The sequence below is a fragment of the Coffea arabica genome, chromosome 7c (genome assembly GCF_036785885.1).
Source record: "Coffea arabica cultivar ET-39 chromosome 7c, Coffea Arabica ET-39 HiFi, whole genome shotgun sequence".
Classification (NCBI taxonomy): Eukaryota; Viridiplantae; Streptophyta; class Magnoliopsida; order Gentianales; family Rubiaceae; genus Coffea; species Coffea arabica.
In genome coordinates, this window is record NC_092322.1 from 9,678,966 (window position 1) to 9,703,936 (window position 24,971).

The 24,971-nt window shown below is 36.1% G+C and overlaps 1 protein-coding gene and 1 pseudogene across 1 annotated transcript; both read left to right on the plus strand.

Annotated features, from left to right (window-relative positions):
- Nucleotides 1–1,441: 1,441 nt before the first annotated feature.
- LOC113698086 (uncharacterized) lies at nt 1,442–8,789 on the plus strand (annotated as a pseudogene).
- Nucleotides 8,790–18,896: 10,107 nt separating this feature from the next.
- LOC113701039 (nudix hydrolase 18, mitochondrial-like) lies at nt 18,897–22,813 on the plus strand. Its single transcript, XM_027221489.2, has 5 exons — nt 18,897–19,252; nt 21,544–21,658; nt 21,792–21,875; nt 22,194–22,310; nt 22,406–22,813. The coding sequence occupies exons 1-5, from the start codon at nt 19,167–19,169 to the stop codon at nt 22,541–22,543; spliced, it is 540 nt and encodes a 179-aa protein (XP_027077290.2). The 5' UTR covers nt 18,897–19,166; the 3' UTR covers nt 22,544–22,813.
- The last annotated feature ends 2,158 nt before the right edge of the window (nt 22,814–24,971 follow it).

The following is a 24,971-nucleotide window of genomic DNA, read 5'->3' on the forward strand; positions in this document are numbered from 1 at the left end:
AAAGGCTACAAACCCTTCTTTTTATTTCATTCTCCTGAGGGAAAATGTGTGTAGAACTTTTCTTTTCAGCTGAAAAAGGATAAGCCTTTTTTCTCATTCGACTCAGTACAAACATGGAAGCATGCAATGTGATCTTCTGACCAGCAGCATGCAAGAAATTCAAAAAAACGAGCGTACGTAGTCATTCTTAGGACTTGTTTGGCAGGCAAGTTTTTTGCTAAGTTTGTCTGCAACAAGTTTTTTAAAAACTTTAGCTACGTTAATCTCAAAAAACTTTTCAAAGTTTTTAAACTATACATTTCAAAATATTCAAAAATTTTACACATTTCAAAAATTTTTTAAAAAACTTTTACAGTAAACTACAGTAAAGTTTTAGATAAATAACCAAAAAACTCACTTACCAAACGGGGCCTTTAAGTTAATTTGGGAGGTATAAAGCTCACATACCTCAGTAATAAATTTTGCAGAAGTTTGAAAACCAATTGTTTTTAGTTTTCAGTAGCCCACAAAGAACACAAGATAGAAAGTAAGACCAAGGGGAGTTTGGTACTTTTCTTTTTTCTTTTTTGGACCATTATTAGAATTTTGCCTCATCGAATGTTAGTTATGATGAGCCCATGAAAAATAATTATCACAACTTTTAATAATTTCATTTCTTTCTTCTTTCTATAGGATGTGTATTTTCAACTGGCAATAGTTTTAGATTGTCTATAACAATTCTAATGCTACATAAGTGCTTTAGGGACATGTCTTCATGATTTTATATATTTTTTATTAAACCATTTATTAGATCATATCTTGGAAGGGACATGTCTCATAATCTACCACCTATTAATTGATATTAAGTGTGAGTATACATTTTTTTTCTTTTTTGGGTCAAGAGGAGGCCAAAAACCAATATTATAGAGTTACAAATTTGTGATGATTAACACCCATCACTATTGTGGCTTAGGCACCACATGGGGTTGTGGTATATTTACCAAAAAAAAAAAAAAGTCTTAAGTACTAAAAATACTTTTAGGGTGTTTGATAACTAATTTTTCATAATCTAAGGAGCTCAATTTTTTGTAATTCAAAAACACTTAATAGTGAAAGTGCTTCTTGTATTGCAATGCAAACGTAAGAAAAAAACAGAAAAAAAAACTCCAAATGTGAGAATACTTTTTTAAAATGGATTCTTACAAGGGGTCCAAAGCCATGGCATGCGGCCTTTTTCGATGCACGCATTTCAGCCTATTGTACACATTTGAACACATCATATCACTGGGCTTGTGTTGCACCGCCCAACTCCCAAGTCACAACTGAAGCCCATTCGAATGGGCCCAATGATCCAAAAACCACTTTTTTTTTTTCCCGCTCGAAACTCGAAACAAAATTTAAAAACTAACCGATCAAATTTCCTCCGACCACACCTGACCCCTCAAAAATCACACACAACACACACTCAGAGGATCCGGGGATCACATATTCATCTTGTCCAGAATGCCGCGCGCCACCGAAGAAGACGAATTGCACCACCACAAGTTACTCAAGGAGAAAATCGCCAGGGTTTTCGACGGGACCAGAACTTCTCACGCCACGCATACTCGAAAGCTCAAGGAGCTCTTCACTCTATTCCTCTCATCGGCGTCGCCGGAGAAATTCTTCACAGCATTTTCCGAAACCTTAGCTCCTCTATTTGACTTCAGTCGGCGGACGGCCTCCGCGGAAAGGATTATCAAGTTTGTCGCCGCCTTCGCCACTTTTCGGTCCGAGAAAAATATTAACGCATTGGAAATTGACGAGTTTTTGGAGCGGTTTTTGAGGTTTCTGCTTGTGGCTTCTACTGCGGCTAATAAGACTGCTAGACATAGGGCTTGCCAGATCATTTCCGAGGTACTTTATGATTTTTTTAGTAATTTATTCTCTTTTATTTGAGATTAATCTGAATTTCTGGAAGAATTGAAGCTTTACTTACTTGGCAATTGGATTAATTTTCATATTCTAATATTCAAATGATTATCGGACTTATTGTTAATGCATGTAAGAGAGAATGAGCTCTTTTATTTTGAATCAAACTGTATATAGTTCGGTTTACTCACAGAATTAGTCTTATAATTTTTGCTAAAATGTCACCTTGTAGATTATAATGCGACTGCCTGATGACACAGAAGTGAGCAATGAGCTCTGGGATGAGGTGATCGAGCATATGAAGTTGCGAGTAAATGATAAGGTCCCAGCTGTGCGTACATTCGCTGTTAGGGCTCTTTCACGCTTTTTAAGTGATTCAGAGAACAGTGATATTCTTGAGCTGTTCGTTGATAAACTGCCTTCAGAACAGAACCAGGTAATTCTTCTGTTCCAGTTTAGAATATGCATTTGTTCATTTTGCTGCATTACAACCTTGTATCAAAATGTTTCATCTTGAATGCACGTGTTATTGTTAAGCCCTATATTGCGTTGGTGCAAAAGGTGATGGTGAAATCACTTCAGAATGAATCCAAGTAGATGAGTATGATGTTTTAAGAAGCCAGGTAGAATGATGGAAACTTGAGACAGGATTAAATATGCGAACACATATTAGATAGCTAGCAGCTGGATGACAGTGAATTTTGTGCAGTATGCTTTCTTTAGTGAACTTCATATATGTCTATCCATGTATATATTTTTGAGTTCTGAACGGCATCTGTATGCAGGATGTTCGAAAGACAATTGTGTTATCTTTGCCACCTTCAAATGCAACTTTAGCTGCAATCATTGATTGCGCATTGGATGTAAGTGAATCAGTACGCAAGGCAGTTTATTGTGTCCTTGCAAGTAAATTTCCTCTGCAGAGTCTCAGGTAATTTCAAGTCTTAGTTTTTTGAATGCTGCCTATCTTTTGCTTTCTTTGGTCCTCTAATTCAGTTCTTTAGAGCTCCAATTTGGAAATGTTCGAAGTTAACAAAGTTTACAATTATGAGAACCTCAAAGAGAAGCTTTTTATACCAACAGCTACTATAGCTGGCAAGATACCTTTTCATTCTAGTATGTCCTTCTAAGTGATCTTAATTTTTGATGAAGTTTAGATTCCCTAAGTTAATGTAGGTGTGGTTTATATGCAGCTTTGAGATTTAGTATACTTGTTATGACATTTGCCTGCTGAATATGGCTATACTTCATGCACATTTTGTGCAGTATCAAGCTCAGGACCACGATCCTCCAGAGGGGACTTGCTGATCGATCAGCAGCTGTGGTGAAGGAGTGTTTGAATCTGATAAAAGATGACTGGCTTCCAAAATTTTGCAATGGAGACCCTGTAGAACTTCTTAAATATCTTGATGTTGAAACCTATGAAGAGGTTGGGGAGTCTGTTATCTGTGCTATATTAAAAGAAGGGTTGGTGAACTTGGAAGATGTTAAGAGCCTTCATGAGTTCTCGACTTCAGATGGTGAGACAACTGGAGGTTGGTATAAAACATGTTGCACTGTTGCATTTGGGTTTAACGAAATACAAGCTTTTCAGTTTTCATTGTTAAGTGTTCCTTTCGACCTTGTATCTATGGAGCATTCTTCCTAGAACACCTTCAGTAGCAATTCTGCACCATTGTTGATCAACTGGCTCAAATTTCTCTTTCTTCAATTTTTTTTCTGCTCTGTAATAACCTTCTAGATTTTCATAATATCTTCACCATGTAAGATCAATTATGTGTAACAACAGTCTTCCTAGTTCATAATACAATGAGGTGATGAACTGTATCATTTTTTTTTTATCTCTGTAGTATCTGGATGTCGTCAGCATGTTGTGTTCCTGACAACATCTGGTGGTCTTATCAGTTTCACGAGACCAATCAAAATTGGTTCTGAGATTATCGTTATATAGACAGATGAATGATAGTTTAAGTGAAGCCAATTGCATATTTAACTCTATGTTGTTGAACTGTAGTTCCTAAAGCACTTAGATACTGTATCACACCGAGTAGCTATAGTAATGAGATGTATAGTCTGAGAGTTGAATGTTCTTTTTGTTGAAATCAGGGCCTTTAAAGCATGACATCCAACTAATGGAACCTGAAGTTGCTCTTTACTGGAGAATTGTGTGTAAGCATTTACAGATGAAAGCACAAGTAAGTGATTTGTCTTCTGCTTGTTGATTCTGATCTAGTAAGCTTTTAAATGTACTAAAATTATATGTAAATTTATTTTTCTAGGTTAGGAAATATGCACGTGTTTACTAGGTTGGCAATATATGCTTAAATCAAAAACCTTTCAGTAAATTTTGTCTTTTAAGATAGGGGTTGGACAAATAAACTCTTTTAACCATTTTCCACTTTATGATGCCTTCTTTTTGCTATCCTAGTTACCTTTTGTGCATGTATTTTACGATATTCTTAGATGAGTAAGCTTTAAGAGTTTTTAACGTGAGTTCTGACATTGACATACTCAATACTTCTGTTGTCTTATAACTGATCATACCTTCTTGTATGTTTGCTTGTTTAGTAGTCATATATTGTACCACCATCACTCTTCACTTCATTAGCATGGCTGAGGATATTTGGATATATAGAGGGTTGAGACGGAAAATTTTGCATTAGGCCTTAAAAAAATTTTCACTAAATTGTGTATAGTTGGGGTGCCAGAAAATTATAGTGGAAGAAATTCAGAGGGTATTTTGTTCTTGAAGTATGTCAGGAGACTGGGAATTTTATTACGTGCATTTTAACCATATTCTTTTGCATTTTTCTATACTGTAGTAGCTGAACTAGCCACCAATACCCTTTGTATCTAAAAGTCTCTTGTCTAGATTCAGTAAACTTTATTTAAAGAGATAATTTGGGAATTCTTTTATCCTGGATGGTTTATGAGGAATTTGCCCATGATGGAACAGGTAAAGGGCTCTGATGCAGCAATGACGATGGGAGCCGAGTCTGCTGTATATGCAGCAGAAGCATCTGACAGCAATGATCTTCTTGACAGAGTTCTTACAGCTTCTGTTTCAGAATATGTGGAATTGGTCAAAGCTCATCTTACTGCCGGTCTGTGATTTTTGATTAGCTATCGTGCACCCCATCCCCCACCCCCTTCTTTTTTTGGCTGTAAATGTTAATTTTTTGGCTGTAAATGTTAAAATCACTTGATCATTACAGGATCAAATTATCGATTTGCTTCTCGCCAACTGCTATTGCTTGGTGAGATGTTTGATTTCTCTGATGCCACAAACAGAAAGGTTGCCGGTGAATTGGTGCAGGAGTTGCTGCGCAAACCCCTTGATCATGAAAAGGATGAAAATGATAATGACATAGTTATAGGAGATGGCATTAATCTTGGAGGAGACAAAGATTGGGCTTCTGCTGTGTCGAAATTTGTTAGACAAGTTCATGCAGCATTAGGAGAATTTGAAGAAGTTGTTCTGACGGTTGTGGCTGAGCTTGCTCAGCCTTGCAGAGAGAGAACTGCAGACTACAAAGAGTGGCTCCACTGTCTTGCCGTGACTGGCCTCCTTTTGGAAAGTGCACGATCATATCAGTTGTTGCAGGGCAAGGCCATTGAACCTGCTGAAATTCTTCACTCGTTATTGCTTCCTGGGGTGTGTATCTGGGGGGAAATTTGCCTTTACTCTTTTGGTTAACTTTTTGATTGTGCATTGCTGATTGTTCTTTTTTCATGTTCCTTTGGCAAATTACGATTTCGAACTTTCTGTTTCTCACAACAGGCAAAGCATGCTCATTTTGACGTTCAGAGGGCTGCAATCAGGTGCCTTGGTCTTTTTGGGTTGCTGGAGAGAAAACCATGTGAAGATCTAGTGAAGCAGTTAAGATTTAGTTTCATCAAAGGTCCCTCATCAATTACCATCATGTCAAGCAAAGCCATGCTTGATCTGGGACTGTGGCATGGTCCTCATGAAGTTGACAAAGCCATGAATCAAGACGTAACATCACAGTTCAAAGACGAAAAAGTGGATTTTAGTTCTATAAATTGGTGTGATGCTAGTGAAAATTTGCATATTGGAATGCTTGATATGCTATATTGGGTAATGGAGAGGAATTGCATTACTGATTTTGTAGAAAGCGATGAGATTGAGTTTGTTCAAGCTGTTCTGGCAGAAGGTTTTGCAAAGATATTACTCAAATGCAGATGCTTCATCGCACCCTTTATTATTAGGAAAGCTGATTGGCCTCTTTTTTTCTAGTGACAGAAAAGACCATCTGAGGTGGATTCCTTTGTCCCTTAGCATAATTCTTATTTTATTTATATCCATGGCTGACCAATCGACATTCTTTCATTTGACTAGATTGAAACAGTGCCTATCCGTATTCTTTGAGCATTATCCATCCCTGTCTGCAAACCATAAGGCATGTGTTGTAATTTCAGAAATTAGATGAATGCAGTGTTGGTTTGTTTTGTTTTTGCAATTCTCTGATCTGCAGGCGGTACATGCTCATTTTTTGGGGCGCAGAAATGCTTATCAAAGGCTTTCATCCCAGTTATGCGCTCCTTGTGGCCAGGCATCGTGGATAGTGCTAAAAGAAGTTCAGCAATGGTGGCAATGATGCGCAAACGTGCTGTCCAAGCATCACGCTTTATGGTGCAGATGATGCAAGCTCCATTGTACACGAAAGATAATGTACCTAAAGATGGAGATGGAAGCGAGGACACAAAAGATGTCTTTCTCGAGTTTGATAGTGGAGAGGAAGGGCTTGCAATACGCATAGCTGCAGAAGTAATTATTTTCCATCTCAAACTTATTTGGATATGCAGCTACTCTTTTCATTTTTAACTTGAATGAACATCAATAGAAGTCCTAATTTCTATTTAGCTGGTTTTTTTTCTGTTAAGTGATTTGACAAACTAAAGCTTGCATTCGGAATCATATGGCATGGAGGATTGGGCTATAGTTAATTGACATTCAATGCCGACTCTCTTTTTTTTTTTTCTTTTTGAAGGTTATGGGCTTCCCCTCAAATAAAACAGCTGCTGAGAAATCATACGTGTCAGCACTTTGCAGAATACTTGTCTTGCTTCACTTTCGATTGTCAGAACAAGGGCCAATAAAGTTAATGCGGCAGCTTCTGAGTTGTATTGCCCAATCTGTAGTAGCCGAAAGGGAGCTTCTAAAAGAGTTAAAAGAGATGGCTTCACGCTTAAAGGCTGCAGATAGAAGTCCTGATCAACAATTATCTTCTGATCAGGCTAATCACATATTTGGTAATAAATTTATCCTTTTCTCCCATTTAATAAAGGAATCTGCGTTTAGCAGGTGAAATCCTGCAATATTCGGACTAGTTTAGAAAACTTCATCAGTTATAACATGCTTCTGTTCATAGGACAAATTGGAAAAATAGACAGCAGTTTAGGGAGTGACTACAAATGCCCTGTCCCATGGGGGGATATTTTTCCTTCTCCAGTGGACTAGAAATGCATTTTGGATACTTTATTCTTCCTTGTGACCACAAGCGAGTCTAGTGGTTGTTATTAACACCTCTCAGCTGAGCCCTAGCACATAGGAATCCAGGTCTCTGATCCTTATATGCTTCCTGTTCAGATGCAGTTCATGTGTTAATTAATCTCCAAAAGCATGACTTCTTTTTTGTGTTTCATCTCATAATGACTTGTGTACTGGATCTATCTAAAGAAATGCTGGAATCATTTTCTACTTTTGCTTTCTTTTCCGCACTTCTATGATCTATGCATTTTTATCTGAATTTTATTGTCAGAAAATTACATTGTTAGATTTCTTTTCATGCTTGAAAGAATGTGGAAAGTATCCGTGTATTGCCACTCGTATACGAACGATAACTTGCTCGTAGAATGAAACTTGAGTTCTTCTCGTCCAATGTTACTGGGCAGACCAAATAGGACATCACATATGAGAAAATCCGAAGCTTTCTCTAGGTAGCTTAACTCATTTGGTAACACCTGTGAAACCTTTAGGGACCGTATGTTCCGTAGCCATTATCATGGTATCACTTCTTTAGACATGTCATTTCTTGCGACCTAAAGAATTACCATGCCCCCATTGATTGTCTTGAATAGATGGGTCGATTAACTTTACGATATGAACATAACTCGTTCAAATTCATTGCTATGAAATGGGAGGCCACGGTGTCAGGGTGCATAATAAGCAGGCTGCTAGTTTTCCAATTTTTTTTTTTTTTCTGTATTCTCTTGGACATCTATGAAATGTATGGAAGTCTTATCAATCTTATTTAACTTTAACGACTCCAGGGAGATTGGAGCTAGAAGTGAACCTCGATGAAGTTGAGTCAGTGGAACTTCCACCCACTCCAGCACCTCGATCAATTAGAACAGCCCGTGCACGGAGACGACCAAAAGCTGAAGAAGAATCTTCCTCCGATGGTGAATTGTCGCCAACTTCTGTCGTTCCTGCAGATTCGAGCAACATGAGAGCTCGCTCACAGAGGGCCAGCAAGACAGCTGCTATGACCAGGATGACAACCAACAAGACTTCAAGCATTAACGAGGAGGAGGCAGAGGATGATGACAGTCAAGAGGATTCAGGTTCAGAGGTGACATCTGCAGATGACTCTGATGCTTTTTAACTGGAAGATGATTTCGTGGAAGTAATGGTGCAACATCAGACTCTGCAATCGTTTGTTTTTGGGACTCTGAAAGTAGTAGAATCTAAGCTCATTCGCGTCTTTCTCCTGCACTAAACTACACTAGCGAGATCCTATCTTGTTTATTTATCTGTTGTTATTTCGCATGAAATGCGCTGGAGCCCAATGCCACGCTGCTTTGCTCTGTACACGTGAAAGGAGTTGCACCTATGAATGAATGTTTTTGCTGCGGACTGACACTGGCAACAACAAGTTTGGCGATAAATATCTCAAAAGAGACTCGAACTTTCAATCTCTTGCTCAGAGCGGAACCCATCCAGGGCTGGGCTTAGCTGTTGAATAGGAACAGAAGGGATGACTTCTTTTAATTGGCCCAGTTGAGTGTCGGAGAGGCCCAACCTAAAACTCGTGTACTGCACAAATATTTTGAGGGGATCATACTAATGACTTCCTAAGTCGTAGGAGTATTTTTTCTTACGCGCATGTATTTGCTTTAGTTTACCTAACATTCAATGTAAGCATCAGAAGCTCTGACTCAGCATTTGCTGATTGGATCAACGGTAATTGAACGAATTAGCTAGCAATCCAACTAATAGAAGGCCATCTTTTGATGTCGTTACACTTGCGCAGCTGCACCGCCGAAAGCATTGATGAACTGTTATTGGTCATAGAAGACTTGGAGCCGTCGAATCTCCTCAAGCCAACCATTCCGAACAACACTTTATTTTCGGGTCTTTCGGATTGTGGACGACAAAGTGTGATCCGGATGAATTTCGAGGAACTTGGGTATGATGACCCGTTCAATTTAGTTTAAGCTTTTCTCTTCTTCTCAATTATAAAATGTGGATGGATGCCTTTGGATATCTAGTTTAATTCAGACCACATCTATTCCATCTCGAAAAAGTATAGTAGAAATTAACCCAGACCGCCTTGCCCACCCTGTCGGAATAATTTAACTGCATAAGAATCAGTTGAACTCGGGGTTTATTATTCCTTGTCCGTTGTTACTCAAAAAAAAAAAAAAAAAAGAATATGTTAGCTTAGCTTGATTATTCATTCTCTCAAATAAAACATGGTAATCCTGCCTTTGCGCCACTAAATTGTGGGATGAACTCGCCCCTAAACCCAAGCAGGGGGGAAAGAAAAGTCCTTGTGTCCCATGAATTTTGATATCTGCTGAACTTATATCCAGTTTTAGTCCACAATGTGTACGCCTAGACGTTCTTTTCCCCCACTGTAGACGTTCTTTTCCCCAACTTCAGATTGTGATTTTAGCTGAATTGGACCTTTTCTTCCTTTATCTTTTAGAAGAAGATTTTTGTTTTCTTGAGGACTTTACAGGTGGCCACAAATGAAGATTGATATGTAATGAAGATGCAACGTGGATGACCAGGCAAGGTACATATGTTTCTAGAATGGAGACCCCATATGTCTTCAACTCCACACTCTATTTTCCTTGATAGTCATATCATCTTTATATTTCACAATAATTGATTTGCCCCACCACAAATCTGAAACCGATCCTATATAATTGGACAATAATCATTTCCCTCTACAGCTAATCATATAAATATAATAGTATTGGTTTGTAGGAACTCAGCTTAAGGAACGCAAATCTCTTATTCTATCCTTGCCCACCCTCGAACACATATACCATGATCGCAAAAACTTGGAATGAATAATCTCTCTTCATACATATGAGTTGCATGTTCAGGTCTTCTCTCTTGTCTCATGTCCTCTAAAAAGTCAAACTTTGCCACAAATTAATCATTATTCTCATCACAGTCTGATTCACATCGAAATTTCTCTGAGTCTGCCACTACTGTTGTTGTCAGTTGTCACTAACTAACTCCCCCTAATGAAACCCGTGTTACATATAAATGTAAATATATATTAAGAGAATTCAATCATTTTGACTAATGTGCACTAATTTAATCCACAGAACCCCATCGTTGGAACTTCATTTTCAACATAAAGACAAAAAAGTTCCCAATGCTAAAGCGAGAAATCAGTATCGATTTGATGTCACCTAATGCATCTTAGAATGCGACAGAGTAACAATTATTAACTCTGCCAATTAATAATCAAACTTTCCCAAAGATAAATATACTTGCATTTATTGTCGACATGGTGTAATCATATCTATGCCATTACTACCATCTTTCTTTTTCTTCTTCGTTTACATAAAACCGACCAGGCGTGGATCACGATCCAGCCAATACTTGAAGTCTTCCCAGCGCTTGGTTCTTTGTGCATGATTCTTTGTACAGACATTTGCGTGCTTTCTGGGTTCTGGAAGGATGGGGCACTTCTTAGACTTTCTTGCTTAGTTATTGCATGCTGGAGTCGGACAAAGTATTTTGTCAAAATTGTACTTGGGTTCAGACCATAGGGTGGTGGTAGTCCGGCAGAGTTAAAATTGTTGATCAATTCAAAGTATTCGTTGAGTGCTACATACGTTCTGGACTCGTGATCATAGCAGAAAATTTTTGCACTTTCTTTGTCAATCGACATGTCTGTGGTGAACTTGTGGGTTGATTCTATGGAAGTTTCGGTTTTTATTGGTCCGTGAAGGAAGACTTGCAGCATCAATAAGTACATGGCCTCATTTTGTTCATCCTTCTTTTAACTTGAGCTGTCCTTATTAGTTACCAGAAATTTTCGTCAATGATCAAATATTATTGATAAAATCCCCACACCAAACACCCCCTCTCCAAAAAAAAAAAAAAGAGTAAAAGGAAAAGAAAAAGACAAGCAGCAGCAGTATCTGAATTCATTTGTAGAAATTTTCTGCCAAAAATTGGACTCCATGCATGTAAATTTGCCACGTGATCAGATATGGGGCCGACGTTTCTTGCCTTGAGGAGTACCTTGGTTTGCTGCTTTTCAACTGAGTAGGACATGGTTTAGCGGACGTTGTTTAGATTGAAGTATACGCAAAGAGAGGGTAAAGATTCTTGGGATCCGCCAGCATCATTTAAAGGAATCAAAATGTGAAACAGTAAGAACGCTTTCGGCAAAATAGTCTATCTGAAAATTGCCTGCTGCAGAAGTATAGCAAGCCACAGTAAATAGTAAATAGTACATGACCGTCAAGCAAAAACCAACCCTCTCCAATTTTAGCATCTTAGAATTAAATTACCGAGAAGAAAATTGAATGGCCGGCGAGCCAATATGAACTGGAATTATCTGCTTGTTTCAAACTTGGCTTGAGATGCATACAAGTGATGTATATATATATAGTGGTCAATGATACTCAACTATTAGCCTTAATTTGTTGCCCTTTTACATTGTTAATTTAATATTGCAGGCCATATGGATCATCGTCATGCGCTCGGTAAATTTCCTAGAAGAAGCTTGAAAGGTTTTCAATTTGGCCTATATCTATAGCAGCTAGTTTTGCTAGGTTGATCTATATTCTACATTCTACAACCGGCCGGCGCAAAAACACAACTACTTTTCGGCTGAAGGGTTGTAAAGAAACCATCTGTAGATAAGTAAAGAATCCGTTGTCTGACTGTTAAAACTCAAAACAGGAAATGGACAACATTTCCAAGTCGGAAAGGTTTTTTTTTTTTGCTCTTCTTTTTTTGGGTTTTTAAAGTGTTTGTCATTTTCCTGAAGATGGGACAAAAAGAATGACATCTCTAGCTGCAGTCCTGTCCACTCTCTAAGATGTAATTAGAGGTTTTTGGTCATCAAGGATAGGTATCAAGCTTCATCCTTATCTTCTACACCGTTCCAATCCAAAATGCACCTCTTAAACAAATAGACAGGAGCAGCTCTACCTCTTGGGAGCAGGCAAAACGGAGGGCAAGAATAGAGTTTGAACATTTCAATGTTAAAACCCATATATCATACAGTAGTAATTTACACTTTTTATGCGGGAATCGCCCACCAAATTATCTCTCGGTCAATAATTCGATGAGAACGTGTTTTAAAATCACAGGCATCTTGTAAAGAAGTTAATGCAGTTCCCGTACAGAAATCTGCAGCCAGGGGTTTCCCCCAAGAAGTCAATGGTATCCAAGAATGGGAGCTTGCTCATTTGGCAGCCATATTAGAAAATTTTGCATGTGATTTATTGTCCTTCCAAATTTCGAATCAATTGTTTATTAGGTTGAGGTATCGAAATTAAGTACCGTAACAATATTATATATTATGCGACTTTAAAATGCAAATGATTACCCAAGCGAACAGATGATTGTTCCCCTCAAAATCATTGCCAGAGTCATGTCGTGTTAGGGTGTGGTGATATTTGTTTATTTATTTTTATTTTTGACAAAATTGGTGATAAATTCTCAAAGATGTATTTTTTTTCCCCTCAAAGATGCATTACTGTGTTTCAAATATATTTTGAGCACACCTATGTATAATAAATTAATCTTTTATTACATTAATAACATATGTATTAATGAATTTAAATACGTGTTAAATGTACAAATTTTGAAATTCAATTTCTGATTGAGATGATGTGATATCCATCTAGATTTGCTATATATATATATATATATATATATATATATATATATATATGGATTAATTTGTATTGACCCTCCGTGAAGTTTGGGCGTAACATATAATTCTCATCTCATGCACTGGGGTGACACTACTATAAGCTAATTATTTGGTACAAAGATTCCTGATTGGCAGTATTTTTCATCGGTCTCCAAATTTTTGCTTTAAAATTTTATTCAACCGACAAAATTACAAATGCTGCTTAAAGTATTATTGATGCTTCAAAATAACTTGGACGTAATTGGGATTATGGAATATTTAAACCTCCGGTCCATTGATACAAGCTAAGGTCAAATAAACATGCTAAAATTGTAAAAAAGAAAGAAAAAATTAGTATGAAACGAGCCCATGAAAAGAGTTTTGTGGTTTTTATATTTCTTCTATTAAATCCATTTTTTTTTCAATTTGGAATTCTTTTTGATCTATCTCATCAGATGTCACCTTAACATCTGGATCGAAACCAATTCATTAGCATATTTGGGAGAAAGGAAGCAGTGATGATTTTGGGACTACAAGTGTTCTATCTTTGGGTTCAAATCTTCTGTCCCCGAAGTAGTCTCTGTCCCCCCTGTCCCTTATTTATACAGCTGCCACGTGTCTCTAATTATTCATTTTTTGAGTCTTGATGATATAATTATTCATTTATATTTTTTATTTTTAAGCAGGTGCATGAAGGTCCTAGTGGTAGTAGAGATGGTCTAAACATATGGGAATCAAATAGCCAATGTATGTTGTGCTCAATGCAATTGTCACAGGTAATATTTTCTTATTTATAATTAAATTTTAGTTATTCCAAAATTCACTTGTTTGCAAGAAATAGTTATTTAATCTAAAATTTATTTGAGTTTGGGTTAACAAAAGATTAGAGATATGTGGCAGCTGTATAAATAAGGGACAGGGGGGACAGAGACTACTTTGGGGACGTAGGATTTGAAGCCTCTATCTTTTGAGTATTTTTGGAATTTTGCAGTGTAATAGTCCACTGATTTTCCATAACTATAGTACGGTATTTAGTATTTGTTCTTCAGATGTGTTTGTATATGATTGATGTAATTTATGTCATTAGTGCAGATTTAATAAATTAATGGTGTTTTTATATATAGATAAAAAAAAAAGATAAACTACAATCGTTATTAAATGATGTGACCATTAGTAACTGAAAATGAGATGAGAGAGTTCCCCAAAGGAACTATAGAATTTTCTTGAAAAGAAATTTGAGTATCTTGAAAAATTTTTTTTTTTTAGAAAGTCGTCGGTTGAAGTTTATTTCAGAGAAAAATAAATGAAAGTGATGTAAGATATGACGGACATCGTAATTAGGAGGCAAAGGGGTATTAAATGAAGTCTCGCCTAAAATAATCCAGTACTCCGATTCGGTCCTCCCATTGTCCATTTTCAGTAACCGACGACCGCCGTATCCCAACCGTCTTCATCGGTCGGCCGCCGCACTCATTACTGCTGCCCATTCAACGCTCTCGTACCCTTTTCGGTTGAATTTTTTCACCGACCTATAACTTTCTAGCAAAACACGGAATCAAGAAGGTTTTTGCGCTGGCTTTTGAGGTGTCTTCTGGGATAAGGTTTATAGACAAAAGTCTTGCCGTTTCAGTAAAAAAAGAAGGTTTTTGCATTTCCCTACCGCAAAGGTAAATAAACAAATAAAGGCTTCTGTCTTGACAAATAAAGGTGAAAAAAAAGTCTAGTGACTAAAGTTGAATAGTCTAAAAATTAGAGATTTTGAGTACTTCAAATTTGCATTCTCTTTCCTTACTTTTTGAATGTCATTCATTTCCTGCTAGAAATTATTTGGAAAAAAAGTTGTGTAGAGTCCGATTTGTGACTTAACGCGGGTTATGTTTGCTCGACTTAAGTTGTTTATTTTGAATTAGAAAAAAAAAAAAGCAAATTTTGTCTTCTAATTTGATAACTCATATCTAAAGCCTTATTTGATAACCCAATTCAACACTTAAATTTAAATGAATTCAGATCTTAATATATTCAGACACGTTTGATAACAAAAAATTGAACATCTAAATTAATTAAGAAACACTAAATTTTCTAGGCAAACTTGTTCCCAAAAAATAAGTAATAAACTATTCACTTATCAATAAATGTGATATACACTCAAATGTATTTGATTTAATATTTAATAACTTAGTGGATTCAAACTTCAGTTTTATCAAACGCACCCTAAATCACATTAGGTTGCGAAGCCAATGCAATTGCAGAGAAACCAAAATTGAAAAAAGTTAGGCTTATCCTTTGAATGGTATGACCTAAAATTTTTTCTTCTTATGAAAAATAAAATTTTCTTTCAAAGGATAATGCTCTGTCCAAACTCCAAATTCAACCTCAATTACAGTAAAATTGGAAACTATCTAAGCCTCTATTTTTTGCTAGTTGCACATCATTTGTTAAAAAGGTTTTTGCCAAGACTTTCGGCCTTGAAACCTCTAATTCATGTGCATCCTTCACAATTAACAAGTTATCCACTATGTCACTGTTGCAAGTGCTGGTAGAAGAGTTTTGATTAAACCAAGCAAATAGCAAGTTTTAGCCGGCATTCCTAAGCGGAAATATTAAAAAGCTTGATTAAGGCCTTTAACTCAAAATAACCTTTGTTGCATCGACCATATATATATACACACACACTAGAGGGTATGAATGTATGACAATTACTCTCAATTTGATATTAAACTTTAAGTTCTACACATATTGCATGCATCCACTTCTACTAATATTACGTTGATCATCGGCCGTGTAGCAAAGAATTAATTCTTGACTCAATTACTAAATAGATAAACTTTAATTCGAATTCATAGGACTGCATCCTTTCAGTAGTGCAGATGATGTCCTGAGTTGATCACTGATATTATGACGAACAAGATTGAAACATTTTTTCACACCTTAGGGGCTACGTTAGAAAAAAAAAATGTAACAGGTTTAAGAGCTTAAAACTCAAAGGAATCCATCTCTGTTGGCTTGGAGTAAATGATCAAATCTACCACCCTTAAATTTAATGTTCCATTGCCATCAATGTACACTTGTATCTTTATTAATTTTGTGAATTTAACAACCCACTGTGTCATTCCCACCTACTCCCTCCGTCCCACTTTGATAGTCTTGTTTTCCTTTTTCGTCTGTCCCAAATTGTAGTCCACTTTCCCATTAAGAAATGTAGTAATCTTTCAAATTGTCTAAAATACCCTTATTAAATACTCCCTCCCTTTTTTTATAACTGACGTTTAAGAAATTTGCTCTTAAGTACTTTTATCTGTCGTTGTATTATCCCCATGCAGCATTAATTATTTTTTCACAATTTTATCCTTTTATCTCTCTTTACCAATACAGGGCTCTTAATTACTACTCCTAATAATTATTACTTCTCTCTTTGCTTTTGGCCTAGTAAAACAGCACCATTTAATACTCTAGTGAGAGAAAACATGAGTGAATTGGATAATTAATGAGGGTACAAAAGGAAAGTAGTGTATAGATTTAAACAATGAAAAACTTTTCTTAATTGGTGTGCAAAACCTTAAACGTCAGTTATAAAAAAAGGGAGGGAGTATCTTGTTATTAATACATTGTTATTACATACTAACCCACTACATTGAATACATTGAGCTTTTCCAATACTAACCCATTAGCTGTAACTGATATTAATTGGCACTCTTCGTGATTAGCATAAGGGTATTTTAGGAAATTATTAATCTAAATTTATGTTTCCAACCAAATTAATTACACTTTCTTAATCTGTGTGAAAAAAAAAAACCAAAACTAACAAAACGGGACGGAGGGAGTACAATATTTTAATCCAGTGTATATAATCAATCATAAAAGTACATGAACTAAAATCGGACCGTGATGCACCTAATAAATACTGGTCCTAGGTATTGTTTGAGGAAGTCTTTATGATCATTAATTGTATGTATCTACTTGAAAAAGGTGAAACCAAAAAAAAAAAAAAATCTAAATCTAAATCTGCTTTTTTTTTTCAAAAAAAAAAAAGAAAGTAACTAAATCATTATAACATGTATTGAAATCACTTATCTGTATAGTTCTAACGTGTTCCAAAAAAAAAAAAAATTTTTATCAGAAGATCACACAGCATCGTTTTCTTCAAACATGCACTCACAGCATTGTTCAAAATGAATGAAGGTCCAACAATAGAACGCGCACTAATGTGGCCAAAATATATATATATATATATATGTATAGTTTGAGGACTCATGGTTCAACCAAATTGTATGGTCAGTTGATGTGAAAAGCACAGCAAGTCCACACATCTTATCTTTTCCTTGTAGGGAAAAAATTCGTTGCAATTAGGCAGGATAAGTACCTTCATCAGCATCCTTAATAAAACGAAGCACACTAGCAGAAGCTGTGCCTAAACCATTATCTAATCTCAGAAAAGAAACTCATTTCGTGGTCACAAATTAATGGTTGCCCATCCGGGAAGGATGCATGGAATCTGCTAGAAACCCACCCAAACTGTGAAAAAGTTACAAGTATTAGATACAGTTGATTTGGTATTTTGTATCAATGACTAATTATTTTCGCTAAAGCAACTTTCTAGTTCTTTCTAGAGATGCAAAATCATTCAATTCGTAATTCACATTTCGCTAAATAAATTCTTTCGCCCTTCACTTTTAAAATATTAACTTTACACATGTTACAAATTCAAGTTGATAAATTTTGATTCCAATCTAACTTTTCGACCCTACTTTTTTTAGTATAAAAAATGAATATGAATTGGATCAGATACCACCTTTTTAGAAAGGAAAAATCATTCAGAATGTCTTTCACATTTCGCCAAATGAATTTTTTCATCCATCACTTTTAAAATATAAATTTTACATCCCTTATAATTTTGAATTAGCAATGTTTGGGCTCAATCCAAGTCTCTACAACTACTTTTTAGCCTAAAATCACCATGCGGCCTAGCTACATGCAGCCATTCTTTTTTTTTTTTTCCACAAAAAGGTCAAATTCCAAATTTTTAGTGACAAAAATGAATATATATTTGGTCAAATATCACTTTTTTTAAAAAACAATGAATTTATCCACTTAATTTTGTAAGAGACATAAAGTTACTAGTTTAAAAGTGAAGGACGAAAAAATTTATTTGATAAAATGTGAGGGACGTTTTGAATAATTTTTTGTTTTGGAAAAAAAGGTTCGAATCAAATTCTACTTTTTTTTAATGCAAAAAAAATGAATATGAATCAGACCATTTGATTAAGTGCAAATGGGATCTAATTTTTTCGCTCATAAAAAAATGATCATGTGTAGGTCATGTGATGGATTTATGTAAAAATTGGTTGGAAATGGATTTTTACAAGGAACGTAAAGTTACTATATTCAAAGTGAAAAATAAAAAAAAAATTATTTGACAAAATGTGAGGAGGTTTTGAATAACTTTTCCGTCAAAAGCTCACGAACAAAAGTATGTCCAAATCAATGATTTAAACAAATAAAGTACTTTGATTAAAAGTTTTGAGGTTCACATATAGATCCAATAATTGGAAAAAAAAAACATACAATGGTGCTAGGAGGTTTCCTAGTTAATTCCATTTCTTTTACTTCGTAAAATTACCTTGGCATGGTCTGTACTATACGAAGAAGTTGGTTACAAAATTGTAATCTGCTCCATAAATACCAGAAAGAAATGGGACAAAAAGACAGAAAAACGGCCGCACAAAAGACGCGTCACCGCCACGTGTTGACTTGAGAGTTGGGGTGGGGTTGCACTTATCAGTCAGTCTCCATCAATATGCAACATTTGCAAAGCATTTAAGTCCCTCCACCCAAACCCCTCGAAGTCTCCTCTGCGTATAATACACTCCCTCAATACTTCTTTGTTGGCTTCTCATCAGTACTCTCTTCTTTAACGGTTTCTGTGGATATTAAAGAAGTTTTTTCATTTTTTGAAGGCCCCGGATGCAATCCATACTACTTTTTCCTTGTATAGTAGAACTGGCCTTGGACACCCTTTCATTCGAGAATCGAAAAAAGTGTCTCAATTTTAAGGTTTCATTAATAGTAGTAGTATTTCATTTGGTCCCATGAAAGATCTGCTGTGAACGATTTTTTCTGATCAGTGAGTGAAACATGGAACTGAAGAACATGGTTGCCTTGGTTTCTCGTACAGGAAGACATTTGCAGCGTTACGAAAGAGGTTGTCGCCAAGTCGTCGGGTTTGTCAAGCATCCCTCTCTCTCTCTCTCTCTTTCTCGAGATCATCCAACATATTTGCATGCTACAATGAACTTCTTTAACCTGTTGGTCCATCTTCAGTTTTCTTTGGGTATTTCTTTTTTTCCGTTTTCCTATTTGAGAAATTTCTTCATACTACTTAAATGTTGTAGATTTCTGGTTTGGGCTTGTGTAATGTTAATGGTTGTTGAAGCTTTTAAAGTTGCATTCTAGCCCCTGGAGTACTTTGTTTTCAGGGTAGCACCCAAATTATTGTTTTTGTGAAATTATGTTACTCGACTTCTAAGAATGTACCAATGGACAAGATCATAAATGGACAAGGTGGTTAGTGGTTAGTGTAATTTAATAAGCATTCATGACAGTGACATCGATTGGAGGGCTCTATTTTTTCATAGGCATAGTTCCTTTCATGATGGTCATTAATTGCAAATGGCAAAACTACCCATTTTCCTTTTGGCCCAAAGTCATTTTTTCCTAGTTTTCTATTCTACCGTGATGTGGATATGATTACTTTGAAGAAATTTAGGGAACCAAATTGATATGGAATCTAATTAAATGGTTAAAATGAGACTTTTGAGAAAACTTGGTGGTCTTTTACGTATTTTCCTCTTGTTTCAAGGGTTTGGATCCTCTACCATTCTATTCCAACCACAGCATCTAATCCCCACCCTCTGATGTTGCTTTTGCTGTTGAAATTAAATCAACTCCAAATTACAGAGTTTCCACTTACCAAAAAGAAAAGAAAAAAAAAAAACACTCCAACGTGCAAAATTAGACAACTAGTCTAGCTCCCCAAATGGTATGGGGAGATGAAATCAATATTGGAACCTTCAAACTTCACGTAATATGGTACAATAAAAGGAGACACGTTGTGAATCTGACTGAATCAATTCTTGGATGAATTTGTACCGAAAATAATTTGAACAATTCAATGTTCATGGTGGTGGGGGTCCTTGCATCATCAACTGCATTTTCAGTTTTGTTTTGTTTTGTTAGTTTACTTTTTCTTGGGGTAGAAAGTATACAATGAAGAGGGGTTGACCCCTTGTAATTGCAAGGAAATTACGCCTTGTACCTACTTAATTTTATGACATCAAAGTAGTTGGGGATAAAACTCAAACCTCATTGTTATTTGTTTGTAATAATTTATTTCATCTGGTTTAGATAGAATCGTAGAAGTCGGAGAGAATCTTCATAACTCAATGTATGTGATATATAGTAATTAACTAACCGTTCCTGGTTGTTGGGAAACATGGGAAGATGGAAGGCTTTGGCTTTGGCTTTTGCTTTTGGTTGCAGATCGTAGCCTACTGTTTTGGACCAAGAAAGAATTGTAAGGCGTGGATATCACTTTTGACCTAAAAGCCTAGGTACAATTTCTTGGAATGAAAGGTTATGGGACGAAGTCGGAAAAGTGACTGGCATTGAATCGCAACTGAATGCCCGAATGAGTTTCTATGCACTAACAATTAGAGACATACTAATGAGAGGAGAAATATAAACATTTAAATTGATTTTAGTGCTGGAGCAAGAATTCTATGACAAGAGGAGGACTTGTTCATTGATTGATTCCAATTTTATGCTCCTAGAATTGTTTCTTGACTTGCTACTTGGTTCAAATACTGATGGATCGTTTAATTATGAAAAGCAGCAAAAAGTTCCATTCATATCTGAAAGGCCTGGTACAACTAAAAACCATATGAAATTCAGTATTGTTGCTAACTACATTTAGTTGGTAATAACATGTATCGATGCTGTTTGGCTTCCCATTAAATCCCTGCCGATCTCACTTTGTGGCTACCACAGAGAGTTGACTACGCAAATAATCAACAATGCTGAGGATGATAAAAGATTTGCAATATCCTAGATTGCCCAGATATTGGGGTATCATCCAGTAGTAAAAAGAACAGCGGTGGGAATGATTGCAGCTTTTTATTTTGTATTCGGGTGCTTCTAGCAATATCATGTGAATGATATGATTGGTGATTACCTATGTCTATATGACTGAAATATGGTTTAGTTAATTTTTGTCTTGGAGATATGCTGTTAAAATGCTTGATTTACAATCAATCGTACAGAAGGAGGATCATGATGATTCAATTACATATCAACTAATTGGTGTTTTCTTTCTAGTATACTGACCACTGAATTGAGAAAAACTGGAAATGAGATCCACAATTTTCTTGTTCTTTAGGGACGAAAGGGTAGTTTGATGTGTAAATTTTTAATTCGGTGGCTAGGGTAGCATGCTGATGGATATGTTGAAATGCAGATGCATTCCATATAGAATAAAGCTTGCCAATAAGGCCACTTTGGTGGATGAGGATTCCCTGGAAGTCCTTGTCATTACTGCGCAGAGAAAAGGCAAAGGAGTGCTGTTTCCAAAGGTAAATGACTATAAAAGCTTGCTACTTGTCACAAATCTTGTCTAATCATACAGTTAGTTACTAAGTTTATGAACTCCAAGCATGGAACTTTAATTTTCTCATCGGTTTTTACTCATAAATTATGATTTGCCAGGGAGGTTGGGAAACAGATGAAGACATTTTTGAGGCTGCAGAACGTGAGACAGTGGAGGAAGCTGGGGTGGTAGGCGATGTTCAGGTTAGTCCCTTTCGGTTTTTAATCCGGTTATTTTTTCTCACAGAAGTAATAGGCACGTCAAATAAGACGTGATTACATCTTGGACATTTTTCTTTAAAGAAACGAACGGTAGTGTCTGATATTCTGCTGAAATGCCATGATAGTACGTGCTTAACTTTTAAGATCGATTCCCAAGTCTTCACAGAAACGCCTGGTGGTTTGTGATGCTAATACCTCTGTGTTGGAAAGCAATGCATGATATCTTGCTCTTGCATTTGATTTCTTTGTATCCATCTATGATTGGATGGCTGCTGAACTTGGTTGTGGAAATTTTTGCAGAAGTTCCTGGGACACTGGAATTTTGAGAACCAAAATAAGGAGAGTTTCATGTTTGCAATGCAAGTCAGAGAGCAGCTAGAATTTTGGCCAGAGCAAGACAAACGCCAAAGAATTTGGGTATGTTCTGCCAAATATTTAAAATTTCTTTATTGTTTGTGTGTGATTGACAACCGCAGAATATCTTTCTTATCCTCTCAAGTCATTTGTGACAGATGAGCGTGGCAGAGGCTAGGAAAGAATGCAAGCAGAAGTGGATGAAAGATGCCTTAGAGAATTTAGTGAAATGGTTAACTGATGAGGCCCCGTTGGCCTCTTCTTCCCCAAGCCAGGAGAGGAGATCCAACTTGTAAATAGCAAAAAAATTGTTTGCAAAGGGCCTAGCAACTAGCAAGTAGGATTGATCTAATCAGCAACCCCAATTTGCAGAAAATGAGAATTATATCTGTAATTCTAGCTTCATTTTCATAGAATTGGAGCTTTGCCTAGAAGACATCTGAACTAAAGGTTGCTGAAATAGCGACAAAACAAAATTTGTGATGCACCTACAAGCTGATTTTTGACAATGATTAAACGTTGGTCCTTTGCTAAGGGTTGTAACAATAGTAAGGACCTTTTTGAAATTCTTTCTGGATATACCCTAAAAAAAAATGTTTTTTTCTTTCTTTCTGCATAATTTTTCGTGTATGAATCATTATGTACTCCAAATTGGCATCAAAACAAATACACATCAACATAAAATGCTAAGATTTGAAAGGGTAAAAAAAATAATGAGAATTGGTTAGTTTGAAGTTAAGAAACCTACTACGCAATTTGCCTATAGAAAGAAAGAAAAGAACGTCTTTGGATCCAAACTCAAGAAATACACTCCTACAAGGATAAGTAAGAAACGAGGGAACTTTTTTGAGGATGTCCTTTCCTACCTTGTTTTGCTTCAAAATATCTTGGGAGTGAAAATGGGGGTTCAATAGACAAAAAACAGGACGAGGTTATATTAGTCATTTTAAGCGGAATTAGGGTTTTTTTGGAGCCCGCACGGCATATAACCCTAGCCTCTATCGCAATAAGTTACTCTACAAATCCTATGGCCAAGATTTTCTACGACATTACCCCATATGGTTATAAAAAGCCGGTTTTCTTCCTCATTGACCCATAAACAAAGCCTGAATCCTCTCTGACACATTGGTTAGCCTACAGTACTTACCAGAACTAGCGAAATTCTTGAATATGTGCTCTGCTTAATCACTTTTTTTTTTTTTTTGGTGTGTTTTACTCTTTTTCGGTGCCGAGGATTGCATACGCGCCTGAATCGGCATCTGCAAGAGACTATGGTCAGTAGTCATAGGATCCATTAGTACATTTTTTGCCGATCTAGGTTCGTATGCAAACTCTGACACCGTAAAAATAAGTCAGCGTAGCATCCGGTGTACTCGTGTCTTGGTAGAGATTTACTTATTTACCCTTTCAATCGGTAAAAGTTGGCATCAAAAAAAGATTTTTTTTTCTCTTTTAAATGTTGAATTGAGATAGTATGCAAGTACTTGGCTTCTGATTAGTTCGATCGAGACAAGCGGCGGTTAATTTTTGTTTAGTGGGTTGTATGTTTTGTTATTTTTAATTTTTTTTGGTTTAGATTTTTTTTGTTGTGCTTTTGGTGAATTTGCAGATTCAAGATTTTGCAGGGTTTGACTTGGGATCTCTGTAGCTGATTCTGAGATTAGAGATGGGATTTATGCGAAAAGAAGAGAAAAGGAGAAAAATGTGTTAGACATTGTTGTTGACTATATTGTTTTATTTTGTGGCATAATGCTACTTTTACCAAACTAGAATGTCTCCAATTTTATCATTATCAAGTAATTTAAATGTTGCTTTGATTTGTTTATGTTTATATAAAAAAAAAAAAACGACACACAATCCTTTGTGAAACAAGTTGATGTAGGCAAAAAAAAAAAAAAAAAAAAAGTATTGATCTATAACATTTCTTTTATCACAATCATAATTTATTTAGCATAGTTACTGAAAGGTGCTTGCCCACATAGCCCTTTCTTCCCTTCCTTGTTCTATAACAAGAATATCAAGAATCATAGGATAGAAGTTGAGCTATGGCTGTTCTATACCCAAACTGCCAAGAGTACTTGCAAAAAAAGGGGTAAAAACTAAAAAAGATGGGGTAAAAGAAGGTGAATGAGAAAAGTACCTATTTGATTTCTATTGTAACTTAAAATTTTTAAGATTCTTTTCTTTTTCTTTTTTTTTTCTTTCTTTCTTTTTTTCTTTTCTTTGCTCTCTTCTTCTTCTCCTTCCCCCTCCCCCTCCTCTCTTCTTCCTCCTCTGTCACCTCTCCCTCCGACGCTAGAAGAACTAGCAGCAAACATGAAATTTTTTTTTTTTTTGCTTTTTCTTTTCCCCTTTCCTTCCCCTCTCCCTTCCCCTAGCTGCAATCTAGTCAAGAGCGGGGAGAGAGGTGGCGGGGGAGAGAGGAGGGAAGGGCAGGAGGAGGGGGCAGAGGAGAGAGAAAGAAAAAAAAAAAAAAAAAGAAGTGGCTGGTGCTAGCACTGGAGCTGGAAATTTTTTTTAATGTATTTTGGATATTTTGAAGTGTGTGACTTTGAAAAGTTTTTTGAGGTTATTATTCATTATGAAGGAAAAAGAAAACCTTAGCTGCAAAATATGGGCACCGATCCTAACGTAAGAACATGCCATGGCCTCAGCCCACAATTGAACCTAGATTACCAGTAATATGATGTGTTTGCGAATCTTAACAATAGTCTGTTATTGGGT

Excerpts from the sequence above, each read along its gene's own strand:
- LOC113701039 (XM_027221489.2), top strand. The coding sequence starts at position 19,167 with ATGGAACTGAAGAACATGGTTGCCTTGGTTTCTCGTACAGGAAGACAT. Across the intron at positions 21,876-22,193 it reads GGGTGGTAGGCGATGTTCAG|AAGTTCCTGGGACACTGGAA; the intron begins GTTAGTCCCTTT and ends AAATTTTTGCAG. Across the intron at positions 22,311-22,405 it reads ACAAACGCCAAAGAATTTGG|ATGAGCGTGGCAGAGGCTAG; the intron begins GTATGTTCTGCC and ends CATTTGTGACAG.